The sequence below is a fragment of the Scyliorhinus canicula genome, chromosome 9 (genome assembly GCF_902713615.1).
Source record: "Scyliorhinus canicula chromosome 9, sScyCan1.1, whole genome shotgun sequence".
NCBI lineage: Eukaryota > Metazoa > Chordata > Chondrichthyes > Carcharhiniformes > Scyliorhinidae > Scyliorhinus > Scyliorhinus canicula.
This window is the reverse complement of record NC_052154.1, coordinates 125,622,583-125,645,850: the sequence shown is the minus strand read 5'-3', so window position 1 is coordinate 125,645,850 and position 23,268 is coordinate 125,622,583. Positions and strand designations below refer to the sequence as shown.

The window sequence follows — 23,268 nt, the reverse complement described above, 5'->3', positions numbered from 1 at the left end:
GATTTTATTAGACGCTGGAGGTAGCTGTTATTTTTCCCTGCTTTCATGGAAAATATTAAGGGGCAATAATTTACAATTTTTACGACACATCTTTTGCAATTAAAGGGGCTGACATTCCTCTCCCGCTGGGCTGCAGTCTACCATGTTCATGGAACCTGAACTGACCTGAACCTGCCTCCATTACATAGTCCCAATGTCCACGCTGTTTCTGCAAAGTTTCTGATCACTTTTCATCAGTGAGGAAAACCTTTTGCGCATCTTTGGGAGGTAGGGGGTAGAGAGGAGAAATACACCAGGGGAAAGAATTGCCCATGAGAGGTGGCCAGAAAGCAAACATTTGGCGCAGTTTACTTCTCTGATGCCAGAAAGTGATATATGGAATTGGGACGTAGTGGAACATTTTGTGGGGAGCCAGGGGGGTGAGATGAAGCAACATTATTCCAGGATTTATTCAGCTCTTTGACTGGACTTACAGCGGATGATTGGAATACCAGCTGTGGCAATTCACTTTCAGGGTCTCTGGGGAGAGACGATTTTTGTACAAAGTTGACTGCTCTCAAAGCACACATCCTCAACCAGTCATATATCACAGGAACAAAGCACGGACCAGGGTGTGCAGGTGTTTCTTTAAACATATAATGTTCAGGATTACATGCTAGTTCTGATGCACGACAATACTTCACCAAAGGCCTTTTGAATTTCTCCAGCTGGTTGAAAAGAACCAAGGACTTCAATGAGATTTGTAAGGCAGCATCTTGATTTTCCCCTGAGCTAAAAGTTCTGTTTTCCGAGGAGCACTACAGCAAAATTGGAAACAAAGCCCAGAGTAGGTTTGGATTGTCAGAAGACTCATCCTAACCTGATCTTTGCCTCCAGTCAGGAGATCCCCAATCGTGCTGCCAAGAGCTCTCAATCTCCTCATCAAAAATGCACAAATCCTGTTTTAGTTCATAGTCAAAGGCCCACTGTCACGGTATCGGATTATATCTGTACAATTTAACAGACAGCCCAGCAGCCATTTCTGTTATTGGACTCCTTACACCACTTTCTTTGGCTGCAAGAGAAATCATTCATGATCGGGATTGCCATTGTATAATAACTAAAATGATAATTATTGTAACAGAGAAGTAACAAAGCCTGGCCTTAAACCAGGAACAAAGAATGTCATGCAAAGATTACAAAGGACATGGCATATTTTTTTTAATATAAATTTAGAGTATCCAATTTTGTTTTCCAAATAAGGGGCAATTTAGCGTGGCCAATCCACCTACCCTGCACATCTTTGGGTTGTGGGGGTGAGAGCCACGCAGACATGGGGAGAAAGTGCAAACTCCACATGGAAAGTGACCCGGGGCCGGGATCGAACCCGGGTCCTCGGCGCTGTGAGGCAGCAGTGCTAACCACTGCGCCACCGTGCTACCCCAGGACATGACATCTTTCCAACAGATGTCAGATATGCATATGTCACATCTGAGACAGTGAGCTGATGGTTTGAGCTCCACTCCAGGACTTGAGCAGGATGCTTTAAGCTGTTATTTCAGCTCAGTGAAGAGAGTTCTGGTGTGTTGGAGATGTTTTGTGGGATTCTCCCGAATCGGCGTAATGGCCCGACGCCGGCGTAAAAAACGGCAAGAACCATTCTGGCGTCGGGTCGACCGGAAGTAGCAGAATTCTCCACACTTCCGGGGGCTAGGCCAGTGGCAGAGGGGTTGGCGCTGTGCCAGCCGGCGCCGAAGGGGCTGCGCGAGTTAGCGCATGCGCAGAACCGCCGGCATGGTTCCGCGCATGCGCAGACCGGCCGGCGTATTCTGCTGCATGCGCGGGGGGTGTCTTCTGTATGGCCGGCACGGAAGGAAGAAGTGCCCCCATGACACAGGCCCACCCGCAGATCGGTGGTCCCCGATCGCGGGCCAGGCCAACGTGGTTCCCCCCTCGGGGTCAGATCCCCCTGCGCCCCGACCCCCCGAGGACCGCACCAGCCAACTTACCTGCCAGGTCCCGCCGTGTGAGACCATGTCCAATCCACGTCAGCGGGAGTGACCAAAACCGGGCGGCCGCTCGGCCCATCGGGGCCCGGAGAATTGTGGGGGGGAGGCACTGCCAATGGTCCCCGACCAGCGTGGCGTAATCCCCGCCCCCGCTCGAAAACCGGAGAATAAAGACATGTGGAAAAGTTTCACAGAAACTTAGTTGATGTTTATTGTTCCATTGGCACCATCAAAAGTTGTAAACAGGACCATTTAATGTATTACTGTTGGTTGAACAGTTCTAAACCCAGGTTCAATTCCAGCCTTGGGTCACTGTCTGTGTGCAGTTTATACTTTCTCCCCTTGTCTGTGTGGGTTTCCTCCGGGTGTTCCGTTTTCTCCCACAGTCCGTGCAGGTTAGGTGGATTGGCCACGGTAAATTGCTCATTCGTGTCCAAAGGTAGGTGGAGTTACTGGGTTACAGGGTTAGGGTGGAGGTGTGGGTTTAAGTAGGGTGCACTTTCAAGGGCCGGTGTAGACTCAATGGGCCAAATGGCCTTATAGATTGTAAATTCTATGATTCTACTATTTCATGATAGAAAGCAGCTGGAACAAGCGTGGCCCCGTGTGTCACGGCGGCGCGGCCTTGACGACGGTCGTCAAGGCCGCACATCAAGCATCACGGCAGCTGACGCGGCTGATGATGTCACCCGCGCATGCGCAGTTGCCGTCTTTCTCCCCAGCCGCCCGGCAAGACGTGGCGGCTTGATCTTGCCGGGTGGCGGAGGGAAAAGTGTGCGTCTGTTTTGGACGCTGGCCCGACGATCGGTGGGCACCAATCGCGGGCCTGTCCCCTCCCGAACACAGTTGTGGTGCTCCCGTGCAAATCGGGCCTCTAGGTGCCCCAAACGGGCATCTGGCGCCCATTTCACGACTGCAGCGAGCAGGTGTGTTTGCTGCCATGTTGAAGTGGGCGTGATGGCCCGGCCGCTTGGCCCATCGGCCTCGGAGAATCGCCGCTCGCCGTAAAAAACGGCGAGCGCCGATTCGTGGCGTGGTCCGGGCGTGGTGGGGGGTGGGGGGTGGGGGGGGGGGAGAATAGCGGGAGGGCGTGAAAAATGTCGGGAGTCCCTCCCGCTATTCTCTCACCCGGCGTGGGGGGCGGAGAATCGCGCCCACATGACTTTGAAGGAGCTTCCTTCTGTCGCAAGATTTTATATCTTCTCAAATTCATGATGGTTTAATTTTATAGTAAAGAAAAGACATAGTTCATGTAATTTGAGAAACATCAAGAAATTGCAGCATCATAGTTGGAGGGGCTGAGGTACAATTGGTCAATTGGTGGAACATGTTATCTACCTTGGAGTGTATGGCAAAGAATGGAAATTGTAAAGAAGACATGAAAATAACTTTCTAATGCAGCTTTTGCAAAATTAAACAACCTACAATCTTAGTCCAAACATGTACAAAAGAGCTGAACTCAAAAGGTGAGGTGAGAATGACTGCCCTTGACGTCAAGACAGGATTTGATCGAATGTGGCATCAAGGGGCCCGAGCAAAACTGGAGTCAATGAGAATCGGGGTGAGATGGGGAGGGCTAGTTTTTCACTGTTTGGAGTCATACCTAGCACAGTAGAAGATGGTTGTGGTTATTGGAGGTCAATCATGTCTGTCCTGGGACATCAGTGCGGGAGTTCCTCAGGATAGTGTCCTAGAGGGTGGCATGTGGCGCAGTGGTTAGCACTGGGACTGCAGCGCTGAGGACCCAGGTTTGAATCCCAGTCCTTGTTCACTGTCCGTGTGGAGTTTGCACATTCTCCCCATGTCTGCATGGGTTTCACCCCCACAAACCAAAGATGTGCAGGTTAGGTGGATTGGCCACGCCAAATTGTCCCTTAATTGGAGAAAAAATAATTGGGTACTCTAAATTTATTTTAAAAAACGATAGTGTCCTAGACCCGAACATCTTCATCAATTACCCTTCCTTCTCAGAAGAGTAGAAGTGAGGATGTTTACACAATGTTCTGAACCATTCACAACTGTTCAGATACTGAAGCAGTCTGTGCCAATATCTAGCAAAGCCTGGGCAACATTCAGGCTTGGCCTGACAAGTTGCAAGTGACATTTGCACCACAAAAGTGCTGGGCAATAACCACCTTCAACAAGAGAGAATTCAAACCGCTCCCCTTAATGGCCAATGGTATTACAGTCGCTAAATCCCCACAATCAATGTCCAGGAGATTACCATTGACCAGAAACTGAACTGGACAAGCCTGTCCAAAGGCATGCAGGTTAGGTGGATTGGCCATGCTAAAATTGCCCCTCAGAGTCCAAAGATGTGCAGGCTAGTTGGGGTTACAGGGATAGTGTGAGGGAGTGGACCGGGATAGGGTGCTCTTTTGGAGCGTCGATGCGGACTCGATGGGCTGAATGGCCTCCTTCTGTTCTGTAGGGATTCGATGATTCAAAATATCACCGTTCCTTTACTGTTTCTGGGCCAAAATCCTGAAACTGCCTCACTACCAGCACTGGGTGTTCCTACACAACATGGACTATAGTGGTTCACCAAGGCAGCTCAGCGCCACCTTCACTAGACAGTTAGTGACGGGCATGAAAAATGCTGCCTCGCCAGCGATGCCCTCGTCTTGTGAAAGAATAAACAAAAAATCAGATTGTGGAAGGCTGAAGTCATTTTCGTAAAAATGTAGACAAGAGTTCAGGAAGCAATGGTTATTCCTTATTTTTGTAGGATCTGAGTGTTGGCACTTGAGACTGTTGGCACACGAGGAGAATTTGCAACAAATTTGAACAGCCAACGTATCTTTCATTGCTCAGTCTATAGAAGTTCATGATGAAAGAAGCCAAGGAAGACTAACATTATGGGCAGCACGGTAGCACAGTGGTTAGCACAAATGCTTCACAGCTCCAGGGTCGCAGGTTAGAATCCCGGCTTGGGTCACTGTCTGTGTGGCGTCTGCACGTTCTCCCCGAGTGTACGTGGGTTTCCTACGGGTGCTCCGGTTTCCTCCCACAGTCCAAAGATGTGCAGGTTAGGTGGATTGGCCATGATAAATTGTTCATAGTGTCCAAAATTGCCCTTAGTGTTGGGTGGGGTTACTGGGTTATGGGGATAGGGTGGAGGTGTTGACCTTGGGTAGGGTGCTCTTTCCAAGAGCCGGTACAGACTCGATGGGCCGAATGGCCTCCTTCTGCACTGTAAATTCTATGATTCTATGATTATGAGTTGGTATTTAGGTAAATGTCCTCACAGCCCCAGAAGACCATAGACTGTTCTCCTCTTTAAGTGCTGGCTGGTGGCAATTTAACCTGAGGATCGCCACACCTCAGGTGAGCAGGCAGGGCCTTCATGAATAACCTCAGCCGGTACGGGAATTGAACCTGTGTTGTTGGCTTTGCCCCACTTCACGAACCAGCCAACTGAGCTGACCAACCCCTGGTACACAGCCAATCACTTATCATTTAAACCTCAATTATATTTTGCACCAGGTAGCATGTAATACTCACTGACTGACTTAACAAGACGACACATACTCTACATGATCTCTTGGAGATGCACAAAAAAAATGATGTCAAAAATTAAAATGAAAACAATAATGCTGTGTGGATGTTGGGCAAGGACAGATAGACTTACACATGTTGAATCCTGATAATGTAGACTTTTTCGTATGCCCAATAGGTTTTAGAGTTCTGAGTCAAGCATCACAGAAACAATTAGACCACACTCAAAAGCTTCAGTTAACCACTAAAAATCTTTGCTATTCTTTTGCAATGCAATGCATTGTTCGTCAAGTGATAGATGACATATAAATGAGAAAAGATTGACCAAATTGGGCCTATACTCATTTAGTTTTAAAAGAATTAAACATTTAAGATTCTGATGAGTCCTGCCAGGGGTTGGTGTTGTGAGTATGTTTCCCCTTCTGGGGGAATCGAGCACTAGAGAGCAGATTTGAAAAATAAGGGGTGGGATTCTCCGTTGGCCGACGCCTAAATCGGGAAAGGCGATTCGGCGGAGAATAAGTTCCGACGCTAAAATCGGGGTAGATGCTGATTTGATGCTAAATCACAATTCTCCAACATCTTGACAACAGCGTCAATGCGGTCCAGAACGCACGCTCAATAAACACTGTTTGCATATCATTGGGGGGCCCAACCTGGTAATCTCCGGGGCCTCCGCGATTCTCCACCACCGATGGGCCGAGTTCCCGACAGCGCGGTTCACTTGTGCTTTTAAAAATCGTGAAACCGGCATCGTAGCTGCAGAGGTAGAGAGGGGTACAGAAAGTGCCCAACATCGCCATAGTTTGTTGACATCTGTGCCGCAGACTGAGGAGCTTCTGCCAGGGCTGGGGGAAGTAGCGGGGGGTGGCAGGAACTGGGCTGTGGGGTAGGGATGGACCATGCAGCTGCACACAGTGCTAACATTTAGGGCCACAAGTATATAGGTGTCACTCAGGCCATCCCCCTGGGTACCCTCTGGCCTCAGCTGACACATCAACTGTATGGACGCGCCCCAGCACAACCAGTGGCAACTTGTTGGCTGGGATGGTGTGTGTGGGGAGTGTAGTGTGTATATGCGGCTGCAGCTTGTCAGCCTCCTGAGTATTAATCACGGACCTGGCGACTCCTGCACCGTTTTTCATTGGAATTGATTGTGTTCCACGCGGTGCCAGTGCCTCTTAACACAAATGGAATCGGTCCAGGGGTGGCACTAGGTTTGCTGTCGCGAAAGTCCACGAATTCTGTGTTGGTGTCAACACTTAGGGCTGGATTCTCCAATTTTGAGGCTACGCCCGGAGCGTGTGTCTAATCTTACGACCAAAAAGCCAGCGCTGCCCCCGCACCGATGCTCCGCCCGGTGGGGAGGCTAGCAGCCGCGCCATGTAAAGCCTCCCTGGCTTTACCTGCAGATACGGACAGAGAATTGCCGGGTCTGTAGCTACACGTGCGCACGGAGGTGACATGTAGTGGTCGTGTCATACAGCATGTAGCCGGCCGCGCGTGGACCCAGCCTGCCAGATGGTGCCCCCCCCCTCCCGTTAACCGGCTTGTCACCCCTGGACCTGTCCCCCCCAGCCCCTGCCGAAGCCGCCTGGCTAGCGGAATGGCACCCCCCCCACCGACTATGGTGATGCTGGACACAGTCCGCAGCCGCCACACGAGGTCCCCGAAAACCGTGAGCACACGCAGCCCACGCTGTCGGGAAGTCGGTCCATCAGGCGCAGAGCATCGGGGTAGGGCCTCAGCTGATGGCCTGAGGCCATCCCTGCGGCACACTCAGCGATGATGCTGTTTCTGAGGGGCGGAGCATCGGAAAACGGCACCGCCCCTCATTTCGTCGTAAAAACGGATTCACCGGCTAATCGCTGAACGCAGTTTTGGTGTCAGGAATTGGAGAATCCAGCCTTTAGTCTCAGAAATGGAGAATCCCACCCAAAGTGTTTCCCACTTAGGGTGGAGATTAGGAGAAATTTCTTCTCTCAGAGGGCAATATTACAATAATCATGGGGGACTTCAATATGCAGGTGGACTGGGAAAATCAGGTTGTCAGTGGATCCCAAGAAAATAAATTTGTGGAATGTCTAAGAGATGGTTTTTGGAGAAGCTTGTGACAGAGCCTACAAGGGAACAGGCAATTCTGGATTTGGTGATGTGTAATGAGGCAGACTTGATTAGGGAACTTAAGGTGAAGGAACCCTTAGGGAGCAGTGACCACAATCTAATAGAATTTACCCTGCAGTTTGAGAGGAAGAAGCTGCAATCAAATGTAACGGTATTACAATTAAAAAAGGGTAACTACAAATATATGAAGGAGAAGCTGTCCAGAGTTGATTGGAGAAGGAGCCTAGCAGGGAAGACAGTGGAACAGCAATGGCAGTAGTTTTTGGGGGTTATTAGGGAGGCACAACAGAAATTCATCCCAAGGAGGAGGAAACATGCTGAGGGGAGGACAAGGCATCCATGGCTGACGAGGGAAGTCAAGGACAGCATAAAAGCAAAAGGAAAAGCATGCAAAGTGACAAGGATTAGTGGGAAGCCAGAGGATTGGGAACCTTTAAAAGCGAGCAGAGGACAATTAAAAAAACAATAAGGGGGGAGAACATGAAATATGAGTGCAAGCTAGCTAGTAATATAAAGGAAGATAGGAAGAGTTTTTTTCAATATATAAAAGGTAAGAGAGAGGCAAAAATAGACATTGGACCACTGGAAAATGTGGCTGGAGAAGTAATAATATGAAACAAAGAAATAGCAGACAAACTGAATAGTTACTTTGCATTAGTCTTCACGGTGGAAGATACCAGTGGGATGCCAGAGCTCCAGGATAATGGGGGGGCAGAGGTGAGTGCAGTGACCATCACGAAGGAGAAGGTTCTGGGGAAACTGAAAGGTCTGAAGGTGGATAAATCAACTGGACCGGATGGACTACACCCCACGGTTCTAAAAGAGATAGCTGAAGAGACTGTGGAGACATTGGTGGTGATCTTTCAGAAATCACTGAAGGCAGGAAGGGTCTCAAAGGACTGGAAAGTGGCTAATGTAAGACCGCTGTTTAAGAAGGGTGGGAGGCAGAAGACGGGAAATTATAGGCGGTTAGCCTGCCTTCGGTCATTGGTAAGATTTTAGAGTCCATTATTAAAGATGAGATCGAGGAGTACTTGGAAGTGCATGATAAAATATTACTGAGTCAGCACGGCTTCATCAAGGGGAAGTCATGTCTCAAAAATCTATTAGAGTTCTTTGAGGAGGTAACAAGGAAGTTAGACAAAGGAGAACCAGTGGACGTGATTTATTTAGATTTCCAGAAGACCTTTGACAAGGTGTCACATAGGAGACTGTTAAATAAGTTAAGAGTCCATGATGTTAAGAGTAAGAGTGGGGATGAAGGATGGCAGCCGGTGACTAGTGGTGTGCCTCAAAGGTCTGTGCTGGGACCACAACTTTTCACAATATACATTAATGATCTGGAAGAAGGAACTGAAGTCACTGTTGCTAAGTTTGCAGATAATGCAAAGATCTGTAGAGGGACAGGTAGTATTGAGGAAGCAGGCAGGCTGCAGGAGGCCGTGGACAGGCTAGGAGAGTGGGCAATGAAGTGGCAGATGGAATGCAGTGTGGAAAAGTGTGAGGTCATGCACTTTGGAAGGAAGAATGGAAGCATAAAATATTTTCTAAATGGGGAGATGCTTAGGAAATCAGAAGCACAAAGGGAGTTGGGAGTCCTTGTTCAAGATTCTCTTAAGGTTCAGTCGGCAGTTAGGAAGGCAAATGCAATGTTACCATTCATGTCGAAAGGGCTAGAATGCAAGACCAGGGATGTACTTCTGAGGCTCCATAAGGCTCTGGTCAGACCCCATTGAAGTATTGTGAGCAGTTTTGGGTCCAGAGGAGGTTCACAAGAATGATCCCTGTAATGAAGAGCTTGTTGTATGAGGAACGGTTGAGGACTCTAGGTCTGTACTCATTGGAGTTTAGAAGGATGAGGGGGGATCTTATTGAAACTTACAGGATACTGCGAGGCCTGGTAGAGTGGACGTGGAAAGGATGTTTCCACTTGTAGGAAAACCTCGAACCAGAGGACACAATCTCAGACTAAAGGGACGGTCCTTTAAAACAGAGATGAGGAGGAATTTCTTCAGCCAGAGGGTGGTGAATCTGTGGAACTCCTTGCCGCAAAAGGCTGTGGAGGCCAAATCACTGAGTGTCTTTAAGACAGAGATAGATAGGTTCTTGATTAATAAGGGGATCAGGGCTTATGGGGAGAAGGCAGGAGAATGGGGATACAAAAAATATCAGCCATGATTGAATGGCAGAGCAGACTCAATGGGCCGAGTGGCCTGATTCTGCTCCTATGTCTTATGGTTTTATGGTCTTATGGTTGTTAGAATTTGGAATTCTCTTCCACAGAGCGCAGTAGAGGCTGAGTCATTGAAAATATTCAAAGCTGAGTTTTTGATCTGCCAGGGAATCGAAGGTTATGGGGAGAAGGCAGGAATGTGGAGCTCAGACCAGACCTGATGTGATCAGCCATGATTTCATTGAATTGCACAGCAGGCTTCATAGGCCGAATGACCTATTCCTGCTCCTACTTGTAATGATCTTTGAAATATGGGGCAGAATTTAGTTCCAGCAATAGAGGTGGGAGCCCCCTTTTGCTTCTATCGGGGAGGCCCAACACAATTGAAGTGCCATCAGGCACTTGAATGGTCTGCATTGGGCCTCCCACACAGTCAGTCACACAGAGAGAGGGAATTCCATCCTGAAGAGCTGCCAGCCAATCGGATTTCTGTGTCGTGTTCTCCCACACACCCCACTAAATTGGGGGTGGTTTACCCGATGCTGGGAATTGGAATCATAAGCGGGGACACCAGCCCAAGACTCCACCCCCCACCCCCGCCCTCCCTTTCCACCTCTACCACCATACCAGCTTCAAAATACTCTATTAAATCCTGCCCATTCTGTTGCAAGGAGCTGATACTTTCAAATCCTCAGTTCGAAATTGATTCTAGTTTTCACTTGTTGACCAAATTATTTCTCCCCCTGTCTGTTGACTACGGTACGGAAATTCAAAGGTTACTGGGCAGAATTCTCTGGCCGTTCACACTCGCGGGATCTTACTGTCCACCGACAGCACACCCCAGCTGCGGGGTTTGGGTGTGGTGAGGAGTGCATTAAGTGGGAAACTCCGTTGATAACGGCAGGATCAGAAGATCCTGCCATCGGCTACTGGCGAGCTGCCATCGGCCACTGCAGAACATGCTGCGAACGGGGACAAAATCTCGCCCACTGTCTTTTATCCAGTTAAACTTCCATCAGCATGTGTTATGTTGGGGGCAGATCCTCGCCTCCTGATATTCTTCACTGAACTTGGCTCAGGTAAACTGATTTGGTCACTTTCCAGATACAAAGTCTGAGTCTTTTGTTTATTGGATGGTGATTGGTTGCGCTTATCAAATCTCAAGGACACTGACTGACCCACATCTGGTTTTCCAGACTTTCAAGGTCTATTTGATCGCCTTTTTAATAACTCCTCTTTGTCCTTCTCTGATAACGGTGGCTTACACATGAGAAATTTACTTCACGAAAACATCGCACAGCCCAACGACTTTGAGGAAAATAAGCTTCTTCCCACCAATCCTGCTCCCAACGCCTGAAAGCACGATGGTCTGTTTTTTTAGTAAAGCTTAAGCATTGGGTGTGATCCAACGGCCACGCTGCACCCGAAAAGCAGCTTGCCACAGCGCAATGTGGCCGATAAAAGCCGGGTGACCCTGCTCCTGGGATCTACCCAACTGGCAACGCCTCACAAGATGTAACAATCTTGCGAGATGTTGCGATGTAAATTACTTTTTAGAAAATGTGCATATTAGAGCAAGACAGCTAGTCTCACTTTCATGTGCAGATTCCTGAGTTGTTGGAGCCGTGGGGTCTACCCCTTAGCTCGGAGATCTTGGGCGGGTGCCATTCAGCACTCAAATGGGGGCAGATGGAACGGCACTCATGGGGGTCTCCCAGTGGATCAGAGGCCCCCAGCTGCATGTCCTTTGGGCAGGGTGGTACCCTGGCACTGCTGGTGCCACCCAGGCACCCTGGCACTGCCACCCTGGCACCCTGGCAGAGCCACTGGGTGACAGCCAGGCACTGCCAGCTGGAAGGGGCACTGACAGGGTGCCATGTTGGCACTGCCAATTGTGGTTTATCATAACTATAAGAACTGCAGGGGTTATTGAGGTGTCGAGAGTAGCCACTAGAGGGAGCTACAGTTACAAATATATAAGCAGTGATGCTAAGCCTTGTGGGAGAGTGGGTGCAGAAGTTAGCTAAGGAGGGTCAGAAGTACAGATAGTGTAAGTGAGTGCAGATCATAGTTTATATCGGTAGTGAGATTAGCTGCAGATGAGTGTAGTTTAAATGTTATTAATCAACTGTGTGTTCTTTAGGTGTATGTGTCAAATCCAAGTTAGTAATGTTAAATTTATAGCTTTGTTTAAGTTCACGCTATTTTGTGGTCTTTGTGAACACTACGACAACCATCTTGAAATAAGCAACACAAAGAACACCACAACAACGTGCCAGGCTGGCACTTTTAGTGCTCTGATAATTGGGCTGGAGGTGCTGTGCGCGGTCGTTAGGGGGGTGGGGGGGGCAGGTGTGGGGGAGGAGTGCTGGGGACCCTCCCATAGTCTGTTGGGGCTTGTGGCGAGGGTCAGAGGTTGCGTCGGAGGCTTCGGTATTCAAAATGGCGTCCCGATTCCTCGCTGCAGTGACGGGTTCCGGCGCGCGGAGCACCTCAGTGCACAAAACAGGGCTGTGTGTGGCCTCAGACGCGCGTTCTCTGCTGAGGAAATCTTTTTTAAGGCAGTGATGTCACCAAGTTTACCCCTTTTAACAGGGTCATCGGCATCAACATCCCACCTGAAGAAGGAAATCTCGCCCACAGAATAAGGAGTCTGAATAAAGAGACTGACTCTTAAAAAGGGATTGGAACACAGATACTGTGGGCGCGATTCTCCGCTCCCCACGTCGGGTGGGAGAATCGTGGGAGGGCTGGGTGACTCATTTCACGCCCACCTGGCGCCCCCCCGCGATTTTCCAACCCCCCGCTCGGAAGAATCGCCCGGCGACCGCCGATTCTCCGGCCCGGATGGACCGAGCGGCCTGCCGTTCGCGACCGTTTCACGCCAGCGGCAACCACACCTGGTCGCTGCCGTTATGAACATGGGTGCCAAAGGCCCGTTTGAAGCTTGTGGGGGGCGGAGAGGGGAGTGAGCACCACGGCCGTGCTCGGGAGGGGACTGGCCCGCGATCGGTACCCACCGATCGTCGGGCCAGCGTCTGAAAGTGACACACTCGTTCCCCTCCGCCGCCCCGCAAGATCAAGCTGCCACGTCTTGCGGGGCAGCGGAGGGGAAGACGGCCACCGCGCATACGCGGGTTTGAGCCGTCAGCCGTCGTGACGTCAACCGCGCATGCGCGGGTTGGAGCCGGCCAACCTGCGCATGCGCGGCTGACGTCACATTGGCGCCGCCGTCGCGTCATTCTCGGCACGCCGCCTCGACGCAAGCGTCAAGGCCCGGCGGCCGAGAATAACAGAGCGCCGCTCCTAGCCCCCCGGGTGGGGGTGAATACGGTGAGAGGAGCGGCCTCCAAGGCCGTCGTGAGACTCGGCCGAGTTCACGACGGCCTTCCCGATTTTTCCCGGGAGCGGGGAATTCCGCCCTGTGTTTTAAAATGTGTCCTAAAAGTGACACAGCCGTTTGATCATGGTCATGAAGTTGAGATCTCCGTCTTTACTTGGGATTCTGATACTGATAACACTTTTAATGAAATGATCCATTTGGTAAGACTACGTCTTTTCAAAGTTTCAGTTGATTAAAATCCTCTTTTGATGTGGTTTGATAAGAATCCTTATCTCGAAGGGAACCCGGTGATCAACATCCGCTGAGATGTTGAAATGCTGACCCAGTATCAATGGCTCTATTAATAGGTTAAAAAAAATGGTGGAAAATGAAATTTTGGAAGAACTGTCAGCCTAATGAGAGCATAAGTGGTGCGCATTGACTCAACCAGATCTCAGGACAGTTAATGCAATATACCGGCCACAGCATGGATTTTATCTTTCATGCTGTTTTTGGAAGGAATGATGCACAGAATGAGGTAAGGGAACTGATATCATTTAAGTTTTTCTGCTTGGTTACACTCATAAATAATCCGATGCCACGTGTGAATGGATAGAGGAACCCATTAATTCTTTGGAAAATGGTTCTGTCTGCCAGTCCTTTGTTCAGCCTTGTGCAGGTTTCTGTGCCAAAGATCTGACTGCTTTTGTGTTTTGTGCTATTTTTCAAGAGACAGTGGGCAGCTCCGCTCACCTCATGGAGCTGGGCTTCAATCCAGCCCAGTTTGGTAGAACATTTGATACAGCTGAGTTTAAACTGCCTGAATTGAGCTCCCAAGGTTTTAAATTATTGTCTGCATACAGTGAGCTTGAAGTAGCCAATTAGCATGAACGCTGCTCAACTTGCTAATCAGCAACTTAAGTGATCTAAGGACCCATCCTATGGAGTGCACCAACTTTTTGAGAAATAGAGAGAGAGTGCAGTGGACATAAAGCAGATTTTGTGGATCAAGATCGAAGGACCATACGAGAGTAACTTACTCAATAATACTCAACAGTAGAGCAAGCTTGGGAGGCCTTTGGCCTGGCATCAATGCAACATGTATGTGGAAAACTGTACAACTGCGTGCAATTTCCACGAGGTGTCAGGCTGGAAGGTAAGGTTCAAGGTGATCGATAATAATGGGCAGGACTTCATGGGTAGTGCCGTTTACTTCCCTGCCTCCGGGAAGGTTGCCTGGAAACCATACCCACTCCACCCCCACCCTCGATGGGCTGCCAACATTTCGAGCTCAGAGGAGTATTGAGTGGCTCAGATCGAGACTCCCTCCCTCATATGGGAAGCAAGTCCCACCTCCGGGAGCAACTGGCTCATGAGAACGGCAGTGTTCTTGGCAGCATCACTAGGGTCGATGGTCACTGCTGGAATTACATCAAGTCCCAGTGGAAGAGAGCCAGATGACAGGTAAGTTGAGAGAGTCTTGACAGGAGCAGGAAAGGAGGCCACGAGAGTTGAGGGAATCAAGGAGTGTGGGGCCTGGATGCAGAGACTGGTGGTAGAGTGAGTGGGGGATGGGGGCTACGGAAGATGTTGTGACAAAGCTAATTGGAAAATAGAGCCGATAAAGGAGGCATCTCCCCTCTTCTGGCCTGAGGTCCAAGCAAGCATTCCTGCCGAGCTTCCCACAAGGCATTGCTGATCTCTTCCTGCCAAACGAGAAAATGACTTCTGGGCAGGAAGCCATCCTTAAGTAACCATGAAGTGGCCACTTAAAGGCCTCAGTTGGTGCAAGTGCTGGCAGGTCACTGGAGACCTTGTCTGCTGCCTATTATATCATGGCCAATTGGGATGGATGGGTAATGGAGGGCTGAAAGGCACCCGTAGACATTTGCAGGCCCCCCTTCCTGCAAGCCCACTCCCACAGGCCACTGTAAAATTCTGCCTTTTTGTGTCTCAATAAATGTATTCTACCATACATGCAGACTGCCATATATACTGATGTACCTGAAAGGTATTGACTATCAAACATTTAAAAACTTACTGCAAACAAATTCATTACCACGGTTAGACTATATACAAGGCAATTAAAGAGAAATGGGATTGGAAATTCAATATTTATCTTTATTGATGCAATATTGAAAGAAAGGAGTGTGAGTGTTAACATTCCAGGCCGATGACTAGGAACACTTAACAGTTCAGGCACCATCTGTGAAGAAAGGCAGGAAACATTCCAAGTTGCTGACCAGTTCTGATGTTCAGACCGCATCAGGACACTCTTGAAAACCCTGAGAAAGAAGTGTCTGGAGAACATGAAGATCAACCTCATGGGAAAAAAGAACTGTTCAGAGCTTGGTGAATCCACGTTGGCAACTATTAGTTTATCATCCTCCTCCTATATTAAGTTTATTGCTGTTCAGCTTTTATAAACATGCAGGTGCCTGATGCTGGGTTACGTTATAAAGAATCTAGTAGACAGTACGTTACCACCTCTTCCTCAGAATTTTGTACACACCTACCCTGCTGCAGTCTCAACATCAGAAATGAGTTCTGATGAGTAGTCAATGACTTGGAATGTTATTTTCCATTCTTCACAGACCTGAGCTGCTAGGTTTTTCCAGTAATCTTTCCCCATTCGTATTCCATGCCGATTATTGGAGATGTACTCTCGATAGCCTTAACTGTGGTCAGTTCTCTCTCTCAGTTAAACATATTGAGTTGAATTCATTGTTGGATAAATGTCCACTATCTGTCGGCAAATGGACTTTATCTGTTTCATATTTTGTCACGTACTGAACCAAATCATTTTGCTTTGTCTTCCTAGCCTGTCTTTACAACGGGAGCATCCACTCTCATAATAGTTCATGGGTTTCATTGTCCCAACCCTGTTTGACCTGCTCCTGTCAGGTAAGGAGTAGTGCTACAGGTTAAAGATACCTCTCCATCTATAGAATATCAGTCTCCATTCATCCTACCCAACCCAACCTCCAATCCAATGATCAGCTTTTTTTTCTTTCATTGTCTATGTTAACTTTTATAAGAGTTAGAAGATGACCTGTTGAATGTGACTTAATCTGTTGTTGATCTGATGTCATAATTGAGAAGCAGAGTCAAGTGCTTGTGAAGATAAAATCAGAAAGGTACCCTAATCCACAGGAGGTCTTGTGGCACAATGGGCAGCACCTCTGCCTCTGACCTCTGCCTCTGAGCCAGAAGCTCTGGGTTTGAGTCCCACTCCATGACTTGATAGCCAAGGAAGGTGCGTTCATAACGTGGCCAAACATGTTGAGTGTGTCAACTGGAAAATCCTTCTAAACACCCCGGTGGCTGGCGGCGAGACGGGGAGAGACTCCTGGTCAGCCATGCTTGATGTGGAGTGGCATTCCTCAAGCTATAAACCCCTGTCGACAGACTAGCAACCTGCCCCGGGAATTACTAGTTATGGAAACAGACAAATTGCCTCAGTGCACCACTAGATGCGGGAAGAGAATTGGATTTGGGAATTGGACCTTAATCCACCCCCCTCCCCCCAACGAGACTCGAGGAACATCAAGTCTGTGTCAAATGGGACAATTCTGCTACTCTCAGACACGTTCAACTTAATAACCACCTGTATGATCTGATCGTGACCAGGTATTTATTGTTAATACTTTAAATAGTTTTGTTGTATGTTAATTCTGATCATCATAATGAAATAAAATAAAGGAAATGGATTTTTGCATCATGATCTGACATTGACCCCATGCTCTTGATCTTTCAGGAAGGGGAGGTGTTTTGCCAACCTATTGTCTGCGAAACTTCTTGTAGCCATCAGGTCCCCGAGGAAGGACAGTGCTGTGGAACATGTGACAGTGCGTATCAATTGTATTTGAGAGATAGCTCCCTGGAGGGATAGGTTTCAGCTACACAAGGACAATTGGGGATGGGCAGCAAATGCTGGCCTTGCCAAAGACACCCATGTCCTGTGAAATAATTCAAAAAAGTAGTTTTAGCTTTTACAATTTGATCTATCTGGCCGGTCAGCAAATGATTCAAATTATTCAGAGATTATCTTTGTGGTTCATAGTTTGTTGAAACCTCTTTTAACCTGGAGTGGGCTAGTTGTTCTCGGGGTACTGTTATGACAAATTGTTATAACCACATATAGCACGGATTAAGAGAATTAGATGGTAATATATGACGTTATTTGTATTTATCAGGGTTCTACTATTCCAGTGATTTTAAAAATTTATTTCAGAGTGTCTCTACGAAGGCCTGGTTGTGAACAATGAAGATGTTTTCTCTCCCTCCAATGACAATTGTACCCTGTGTGTCTGCATTGTAAGTAGAATATCCTGTTGGTAAAAGGCTGCAAATGTGTAACAGTGATGACACAGTGTCCAAAACGATTATCACCTTCATGTACACCGGAACCGAGTGCTGGGTTAAAATACCACTCCGAGATAGGAGAGCCCCAGGCTTCCTCAGTTTAGGAATTGGGTATAACTCCTACCCTGATTAAGATGAGAGAGAATGGTAGAGTAAAAGAATCATTTCTATAATGGCCGAATTATCCGGACCGGTTGCGGTGGGTGCCCCTGCGGCAGATGCGGTGAATTATTCAAGCGTCTATTGACATTGCCGGGAGCTGAAGACCCCGGCGACAGGAGGGACGGGAAAATTCCGGCCGATGTCTTTTGACAGCTTAAAGCATTTTTCAGTCGACGAATGATGTTTTAACATTGCAACCATTTGTATGTAGACAGACTGGTGGCCAGAATTGCAAGATCCCACCAAACATAAGTGAATGGATGACCAGTTAATCAATCTTTTGGAAAAACAAAATAGGGGCTGGTTTAGCACAGTGGACTAAATAGCTGGCTTGCAGTGCAGAACAATGCCAGCAGCGCGGGTTCAATTCCCATACCGGCCTCCCTGAACAGGCGCCGGAATGTGGCGACTAGGGGCTTTTCACAGTAACTTCATTGAAACCTACTTGCGACAAAAATCAAATATATATATATATATACTGTGGCTGTTGAAAACCTGAAAGTAAAACAAAAGGGGAGAATTTTCCACACCCCCTACATAGCGTGGTTCTTGACATTGGCTGGTGGCAGGATCTCCTGATCCCGTCGCTGTAGATGGGATTTCCCATTGAATCCATCCAGCAGCAGACATTCACTGTTGGCAGGACCTGAAGATCCTGCTGGCAAGAACAGCCAAAAAATCCCCCCAAACAAATTCTAGACATACTCAGAAGGTCGGGCAGCATCTGCAGAGAGATAGAAAGAGAGTTAAAGTTTCAGGTCAGTGAACTTCCACAATCTATCTTTAGTGTTGATTGAGGGACGTTTGCTGGCCAAAATGCCAGGAGGACTTCCTGCTGTTCTGCGCATGCGCAGGGATGACGTCAGCAGCCACTGACGCTCCGGCGCAAGCACGGACTTCCGCCGGCCAGCGAAGTCCCTTCGGCCCCGGCTGGCGTGGCCCCAAAGGCCTTTCCTGCCGGCCGGCGGGGCGCCAACCACTCCGGCGTGGGCCTAGCCCCTCAAGGTTAGGGCTTGGCCCCTAAATGTGCGGAGAAATCCGCACCTTTGGGGCGGCCTGACGCCGGAGTGGTTCATGCCACTCCATCCCGCCGGGACCCCCCGCCCCGCCGGGTAGGGGAGAATCCAGCCTCCGGCCTTTAATTCCTCTGCTTATCTCTGTTTCTAGTCTTTAAATGCATCTCTTTTTCCTTCACTATCTGCTGAATCTGACCTTCTGTAATCTTGCAGCCCTTCCTTCTCTCTTAAAATATATTCTTTCTGGGAATTAATTTTCTCAAACTGAAATGCAAAAAGTGACAATTGTAAATGAGTGGGAAGTTAATTTCTCTTTGTGTTGCAATTAACATTCTGCATATTTATATGTTCTGACTTAAATTTATTTATAGATAAAGCATTTCATGTAGTAAAATCAATGCAGTTGAGCGATGGAGTCCTCAAATGTCATGTTTTCCTTATGGTATCATATGGATGCCTTTATTTTAACTTTAAAGTTTTTGTAGTCCCTTCAGTAGCAATACCCAAAACAGCAGGGTAGCATGGTGGTTAGCATCAATGCTTCACAGCTCCAGGGTCCCAGGTTCGATTCCCAGCTGGGTCATTGTCTGTGTGGAGTCTGCACGTCCTCCCCCTGTGTGCGTGGGTTTCCTCCAGGTGCTCCGGTTTCCTCCCACAGTCCAAAGATGTGCGGGTTAGGTGGATTGGCCATGCTAAATTGCCCATAGTGTCCTAATAAAAGCAAGGTTAAGGTTGTTGGGTTACGGGTATAGGATGGATACGTGGGTTTGAGTAGGGTGATCATGGCTCGGCACAACATCGAGGGCCGAAGGACCTGTTCTGTGCTGTACTGTTCTATGTTCTATTTATCATTCGCTGGTCAATAGCAGAAGAAAATCATTCTGCTCCCAGCTTTAAGCCTTTAAAACTGACATAACTGGAGGAGTGTTAAAGAAATCTTTTTGCAATTTCTGATTCCTTTAATCATTGCTGCACAGAGGTTAGGCAAGCTATTTCCACAGTATCTTCAATTCAGTTACAAATCCATATCATCGAGACAACTCGAGTAAATACCAAGGATAAAGAACTTACTGATAGAAAGGTGATTAATTTTAATAAAACCAGTATTTTATTACTTTTAACTGGCTGAGTAATAACCAACAGTTTGTGTTTGTGCCAGTTAGGGAATGTAACGTGCATCACCCCTGAATGCCGTCCCGTCACATGCCAGAAACCCACCCTGCTGGATTGTTGTCCTACTTGTCCAGGTTAGTATATGATTTGGTAACGAGAGCCTCTGAAAATTATACATGTTTTATTATTAGATTCACAAGAGTCAGTCTTAATTCCAATAGTTTCCAGCATTTGGAAAACCATTGCAAATTACTTCAAATGTGATTTTCATTCTATGGGCGGAATTTAACGGAAACATTTCAATGTTCATTTGTGGCGGGTTTTTCCAGGGAGTTCCCCACCGCTTCAAAGTCAGGTTTTTGGGCCCTAGGGAATTTCTCACTGGTTTAGCCCGCAGTTCAATTTTTTTTCAGCACTGGCGGGCTGAACTCCAAGATTGGGCTCCAGTCACCCCCTACACACGTGGGCTTTAACCCCCCCCCCCCCCCCCCAAGTGAGGACACCCCACTATGGGGTCCCTGTGGGCTCATTAGCCCCCCCACCCCCATCCTGCTGCCCCCCCACCCTCCTTGAGGCCCCTATTTACCTACTCTTCATATTCCCCCCTCCACCCTCCTTTCACAGACATGACCCACATATGGCCCTGACCCTTGGCAGTGCCACTCTAGCACCTGGGCATACTTGCACTGCCATCTTGGACCCTGGAGGTTCTCATATGAGCTTGGCAGTGCCACCTGGGCACCTTGGCAGTGCTAGTGGCAGTGTCAAGATACCAGCTGGGCAGTGTCAAGGTGCCTGCGTTCGAGATGGGAGGGCCAAGGAGCCACCCTGCACTATCCCTGGTCAGCCAGGGGGCCTCACATGGCCTGGGAGCCCCCCCCCCCCCCCCCCCCCCCCCCGGGTACCGTTCTGCCTGGTCCACGTTTGATCACATCCCTTTTGGGTGGGATTCTGATTCCGACGCCTAGCGGGTCTTGGATATATCTCGCAAGGCATAAAGGCAGCCGTGCAGCCCCAGGGAGGCCTCTCCCGGGATCTACCGGCCACGTTTAGCTCTTGTTTGAGTGCATCGCAGCCAGTAGATCGCACCATATGTATTTAGGCTAGAAATGTTGCCATAGGTGTACATGATATAACCTCAAGTAAGCCAGACTCCAGCTCTCAGATTGGCATGGGACCTGAAAAGAAGAAAGCCTTGCAACCTTTCAGGGAGAACTCCATCCACTCTGACCTCTCCTTATCTTTATCTGAGAACTGTTCATAACTGTGATCAGAATTCTCCAGCCAATTAGAGGAGATTCTAGCCCATCACGGGCCTTGCTTTCTCTTCAAAGGTCATATAAATCGTTGTCAATAAAAGTTGCTCACCTTAGGCTGGTGTTGTATACTGTGAATTCAAAGCCTGTCCGTAGGTGCAATCTGGTGTTTCATTACATTTCTACGAAATAAATATGCAAATAGTTTTTTTAAAATTCTAATTGTTGTTTGAAGTGTGAGAGACAGGCAAATAAAGTGGAAAACATATCAAATAAACTCCAATCGCAAAAAATATCCTTGAAGAAATCATTTCTAGAAGCACTTAAGTTTGGATTCCTATAAAGACCCTTTCTGGCAAAAGCCCTTTATGCTGTTTCTTTGGGATTTCAGTGGCTTTTGTTTGCCAAAGTTGCAATCGATGATCGAGTATCCTCCCCCGAGAGATATTTTAGTCCCACAGTGCGACCACCTTCTGCTAGAAGGTGCCTGGTGCCTGATGTATGCAACCTCAGGGAAGAATAGGGATTTCAGGCATAGAAATTGCAAAAATAATAAAATGGGCAATAGTGAGTCAAAACCATGTTTAGAATTACTCCATTTTTAATTTCTTCTATTCAATTTGATGAGGCTCAAGATTCATTTGCCTCTGGTACATCAACACAGCATATCATCGGAATTGTGACTACCTTAGTGCATAATGAAAATACACTTATTTAAATTCAAAAGATGATTTTGAGTAGTGTATGATATTTAATTTTCTGATATTGAACATTAAAAGTGACGCCCACGGCCCGACCGCCAATCTCCCTTCCATTCCAGCACCCACCCAAGATCCCCAACCTCCCAAACCCCCAAACACTCTTCCCAACAGTGCCGTGCATGCACACACACACACCATCCAATTGGCTCTTAAATAACTAGAGTTTTCACTTACCATTTTTCAACCAAGAACTGCGACTTCTGCTGCTTCCAACCTTCGGGTAGCTCTGTGGTTTTCTGATGGCTTTTCCAAAATAAAAATCAGAGCCATAAAGCTCCAAGTGCCAACTTATTCTTTTTTAAAGCTGGTATTTCAGGTCTGCAGCTCGCCTGAAGGCCGATGAAAAATCTGTCTAAAATACTGAGACCGGGCTCCACCGGTCCCTAGTGTTGGGCATTACATGCACACCCCACCCCCACCATCAACCCCCTTCTTCCATGCTCTGGACATCACCATGTGTTACTTCAGGAACTATATTAGGACAGTGGGCAAAGTTAGCATCAGTCTATTAATTGTTAAACAGAGGATTATTGCCCAAATAAGTTTTGAAATATGTTTGGTTAAGTTAGTTAACAACCTCACTCTGTATTATGATTCATTGTTGTAATTTTTATTATTCCTTAGCTGAGTGTATGGACCAGGGCATAGTATATCCCCATGGGGCAGAATTCACTCGACCTGGTGTCGACTGCATCAACTGTGCATGTTTGGTAAGTTGTTCCCCCCGTTAGGGGCCTCACGGTAGCATGGTGGTTAGCATCAATGCTTCACAGCTCCAGGGTCCCAGGTTCGATTCCCGGCTGGGTCACTGTCTGTGTGGAGTCTGCACGTCCTCCCCGTGTGTGCGTGGGTTTCCTCCGGGTGCTCCGGTTTCCTCCCACAGTCCAAAGATGTGCGGGTTAGGTGGATTGGCCATGTTAAATTGCCAGTAGTGTAAGGTTAATGGGGGGATTGTTGGGTTACGTGTATACGGGTTACGTGGGTTTAAGTAGGGTGATCATTGCTCGGCACAACATCGAGGGCCGAAGGGCCTGTTCTGTGCTGTACTGTTCTATGTTCTATGTTCAAAGCACTGAATGCTGAGTTATCTGTAGCTGGCAGGTCATAACCAGCTATACAAATGTTCACAGTTTCCACTTAAAAATCCAAATGTTTCGAGTACTATTTAATGTTTTATGTCTATTGGCAAGATATTCTTTGAATTGCATGGGCGGGATTCTCCCGTACCCGGCGGGGTGGGGAGTCCCGGCGGGACGGAGTGGTGTGAATTCTCCGCACCTTCAGGGGCTAGGCAGGCGCCGGAGAGGTTTGCGCCCCGCCGGCTGCCGTGGTAGGCCTTTGGTGCCACTCCAGCCGGGGCCAAAAGGACTCCGCCAGCCGGTGCGGGTCCGTGCATGCGCGGGAGCGTCAGCGGCTGCTGCCCGTTCACGCCATCGTAAAACGCAACAGCGTTTACGCAGGATGAGAGAATCCCGCCCCTTTTCATGTTT

At 48.2% G+C, this 23,268-nt stretch overlaps 1 protein-coding gene across 11 annotated transcripts in view; it reads left to right on the top strand.

Annotated features, from left to right (window-relative positions):
- LOC119971661 (von Willebrand factor C and EGF domain-containing protein-like) overlaps positions 1–23,268 on the top strand; it is a 490,550-nt gene that overhangs the window by 363,925 nt on the left and 103,357 nt on the right. For all 11 annotated transcript variants that reach the window (XR_005461886.1, XR_005461887.1, XM_038807512.1 and 8 more), the window contains 5 exons: positions 15,927–16,009; positions 16,863–16,953; positions 17,340–17,422; positions 19,808–19,895; positions 22,403–22,488. Coding sequence is in view for 9 of the 11 variants with exons in the window: in XM_038807512.1 (XP_038663440.1) it covers positions 15,927–16,009; positions 16,863–16,953; positions 17,340–17,422; positions 19,808–19,895; positions 22,403–22,488 (431 nt within the window). In the remaining 2 variants the exon portion in view is untranslated. The remainder of the gene's footprint in view (positions 1–15,926; positions 16,010–16,862; positions 16,954–17,339; positions 17,423–19,807; positions 19,896–22,402; positions 22,489–23,268) is intronic.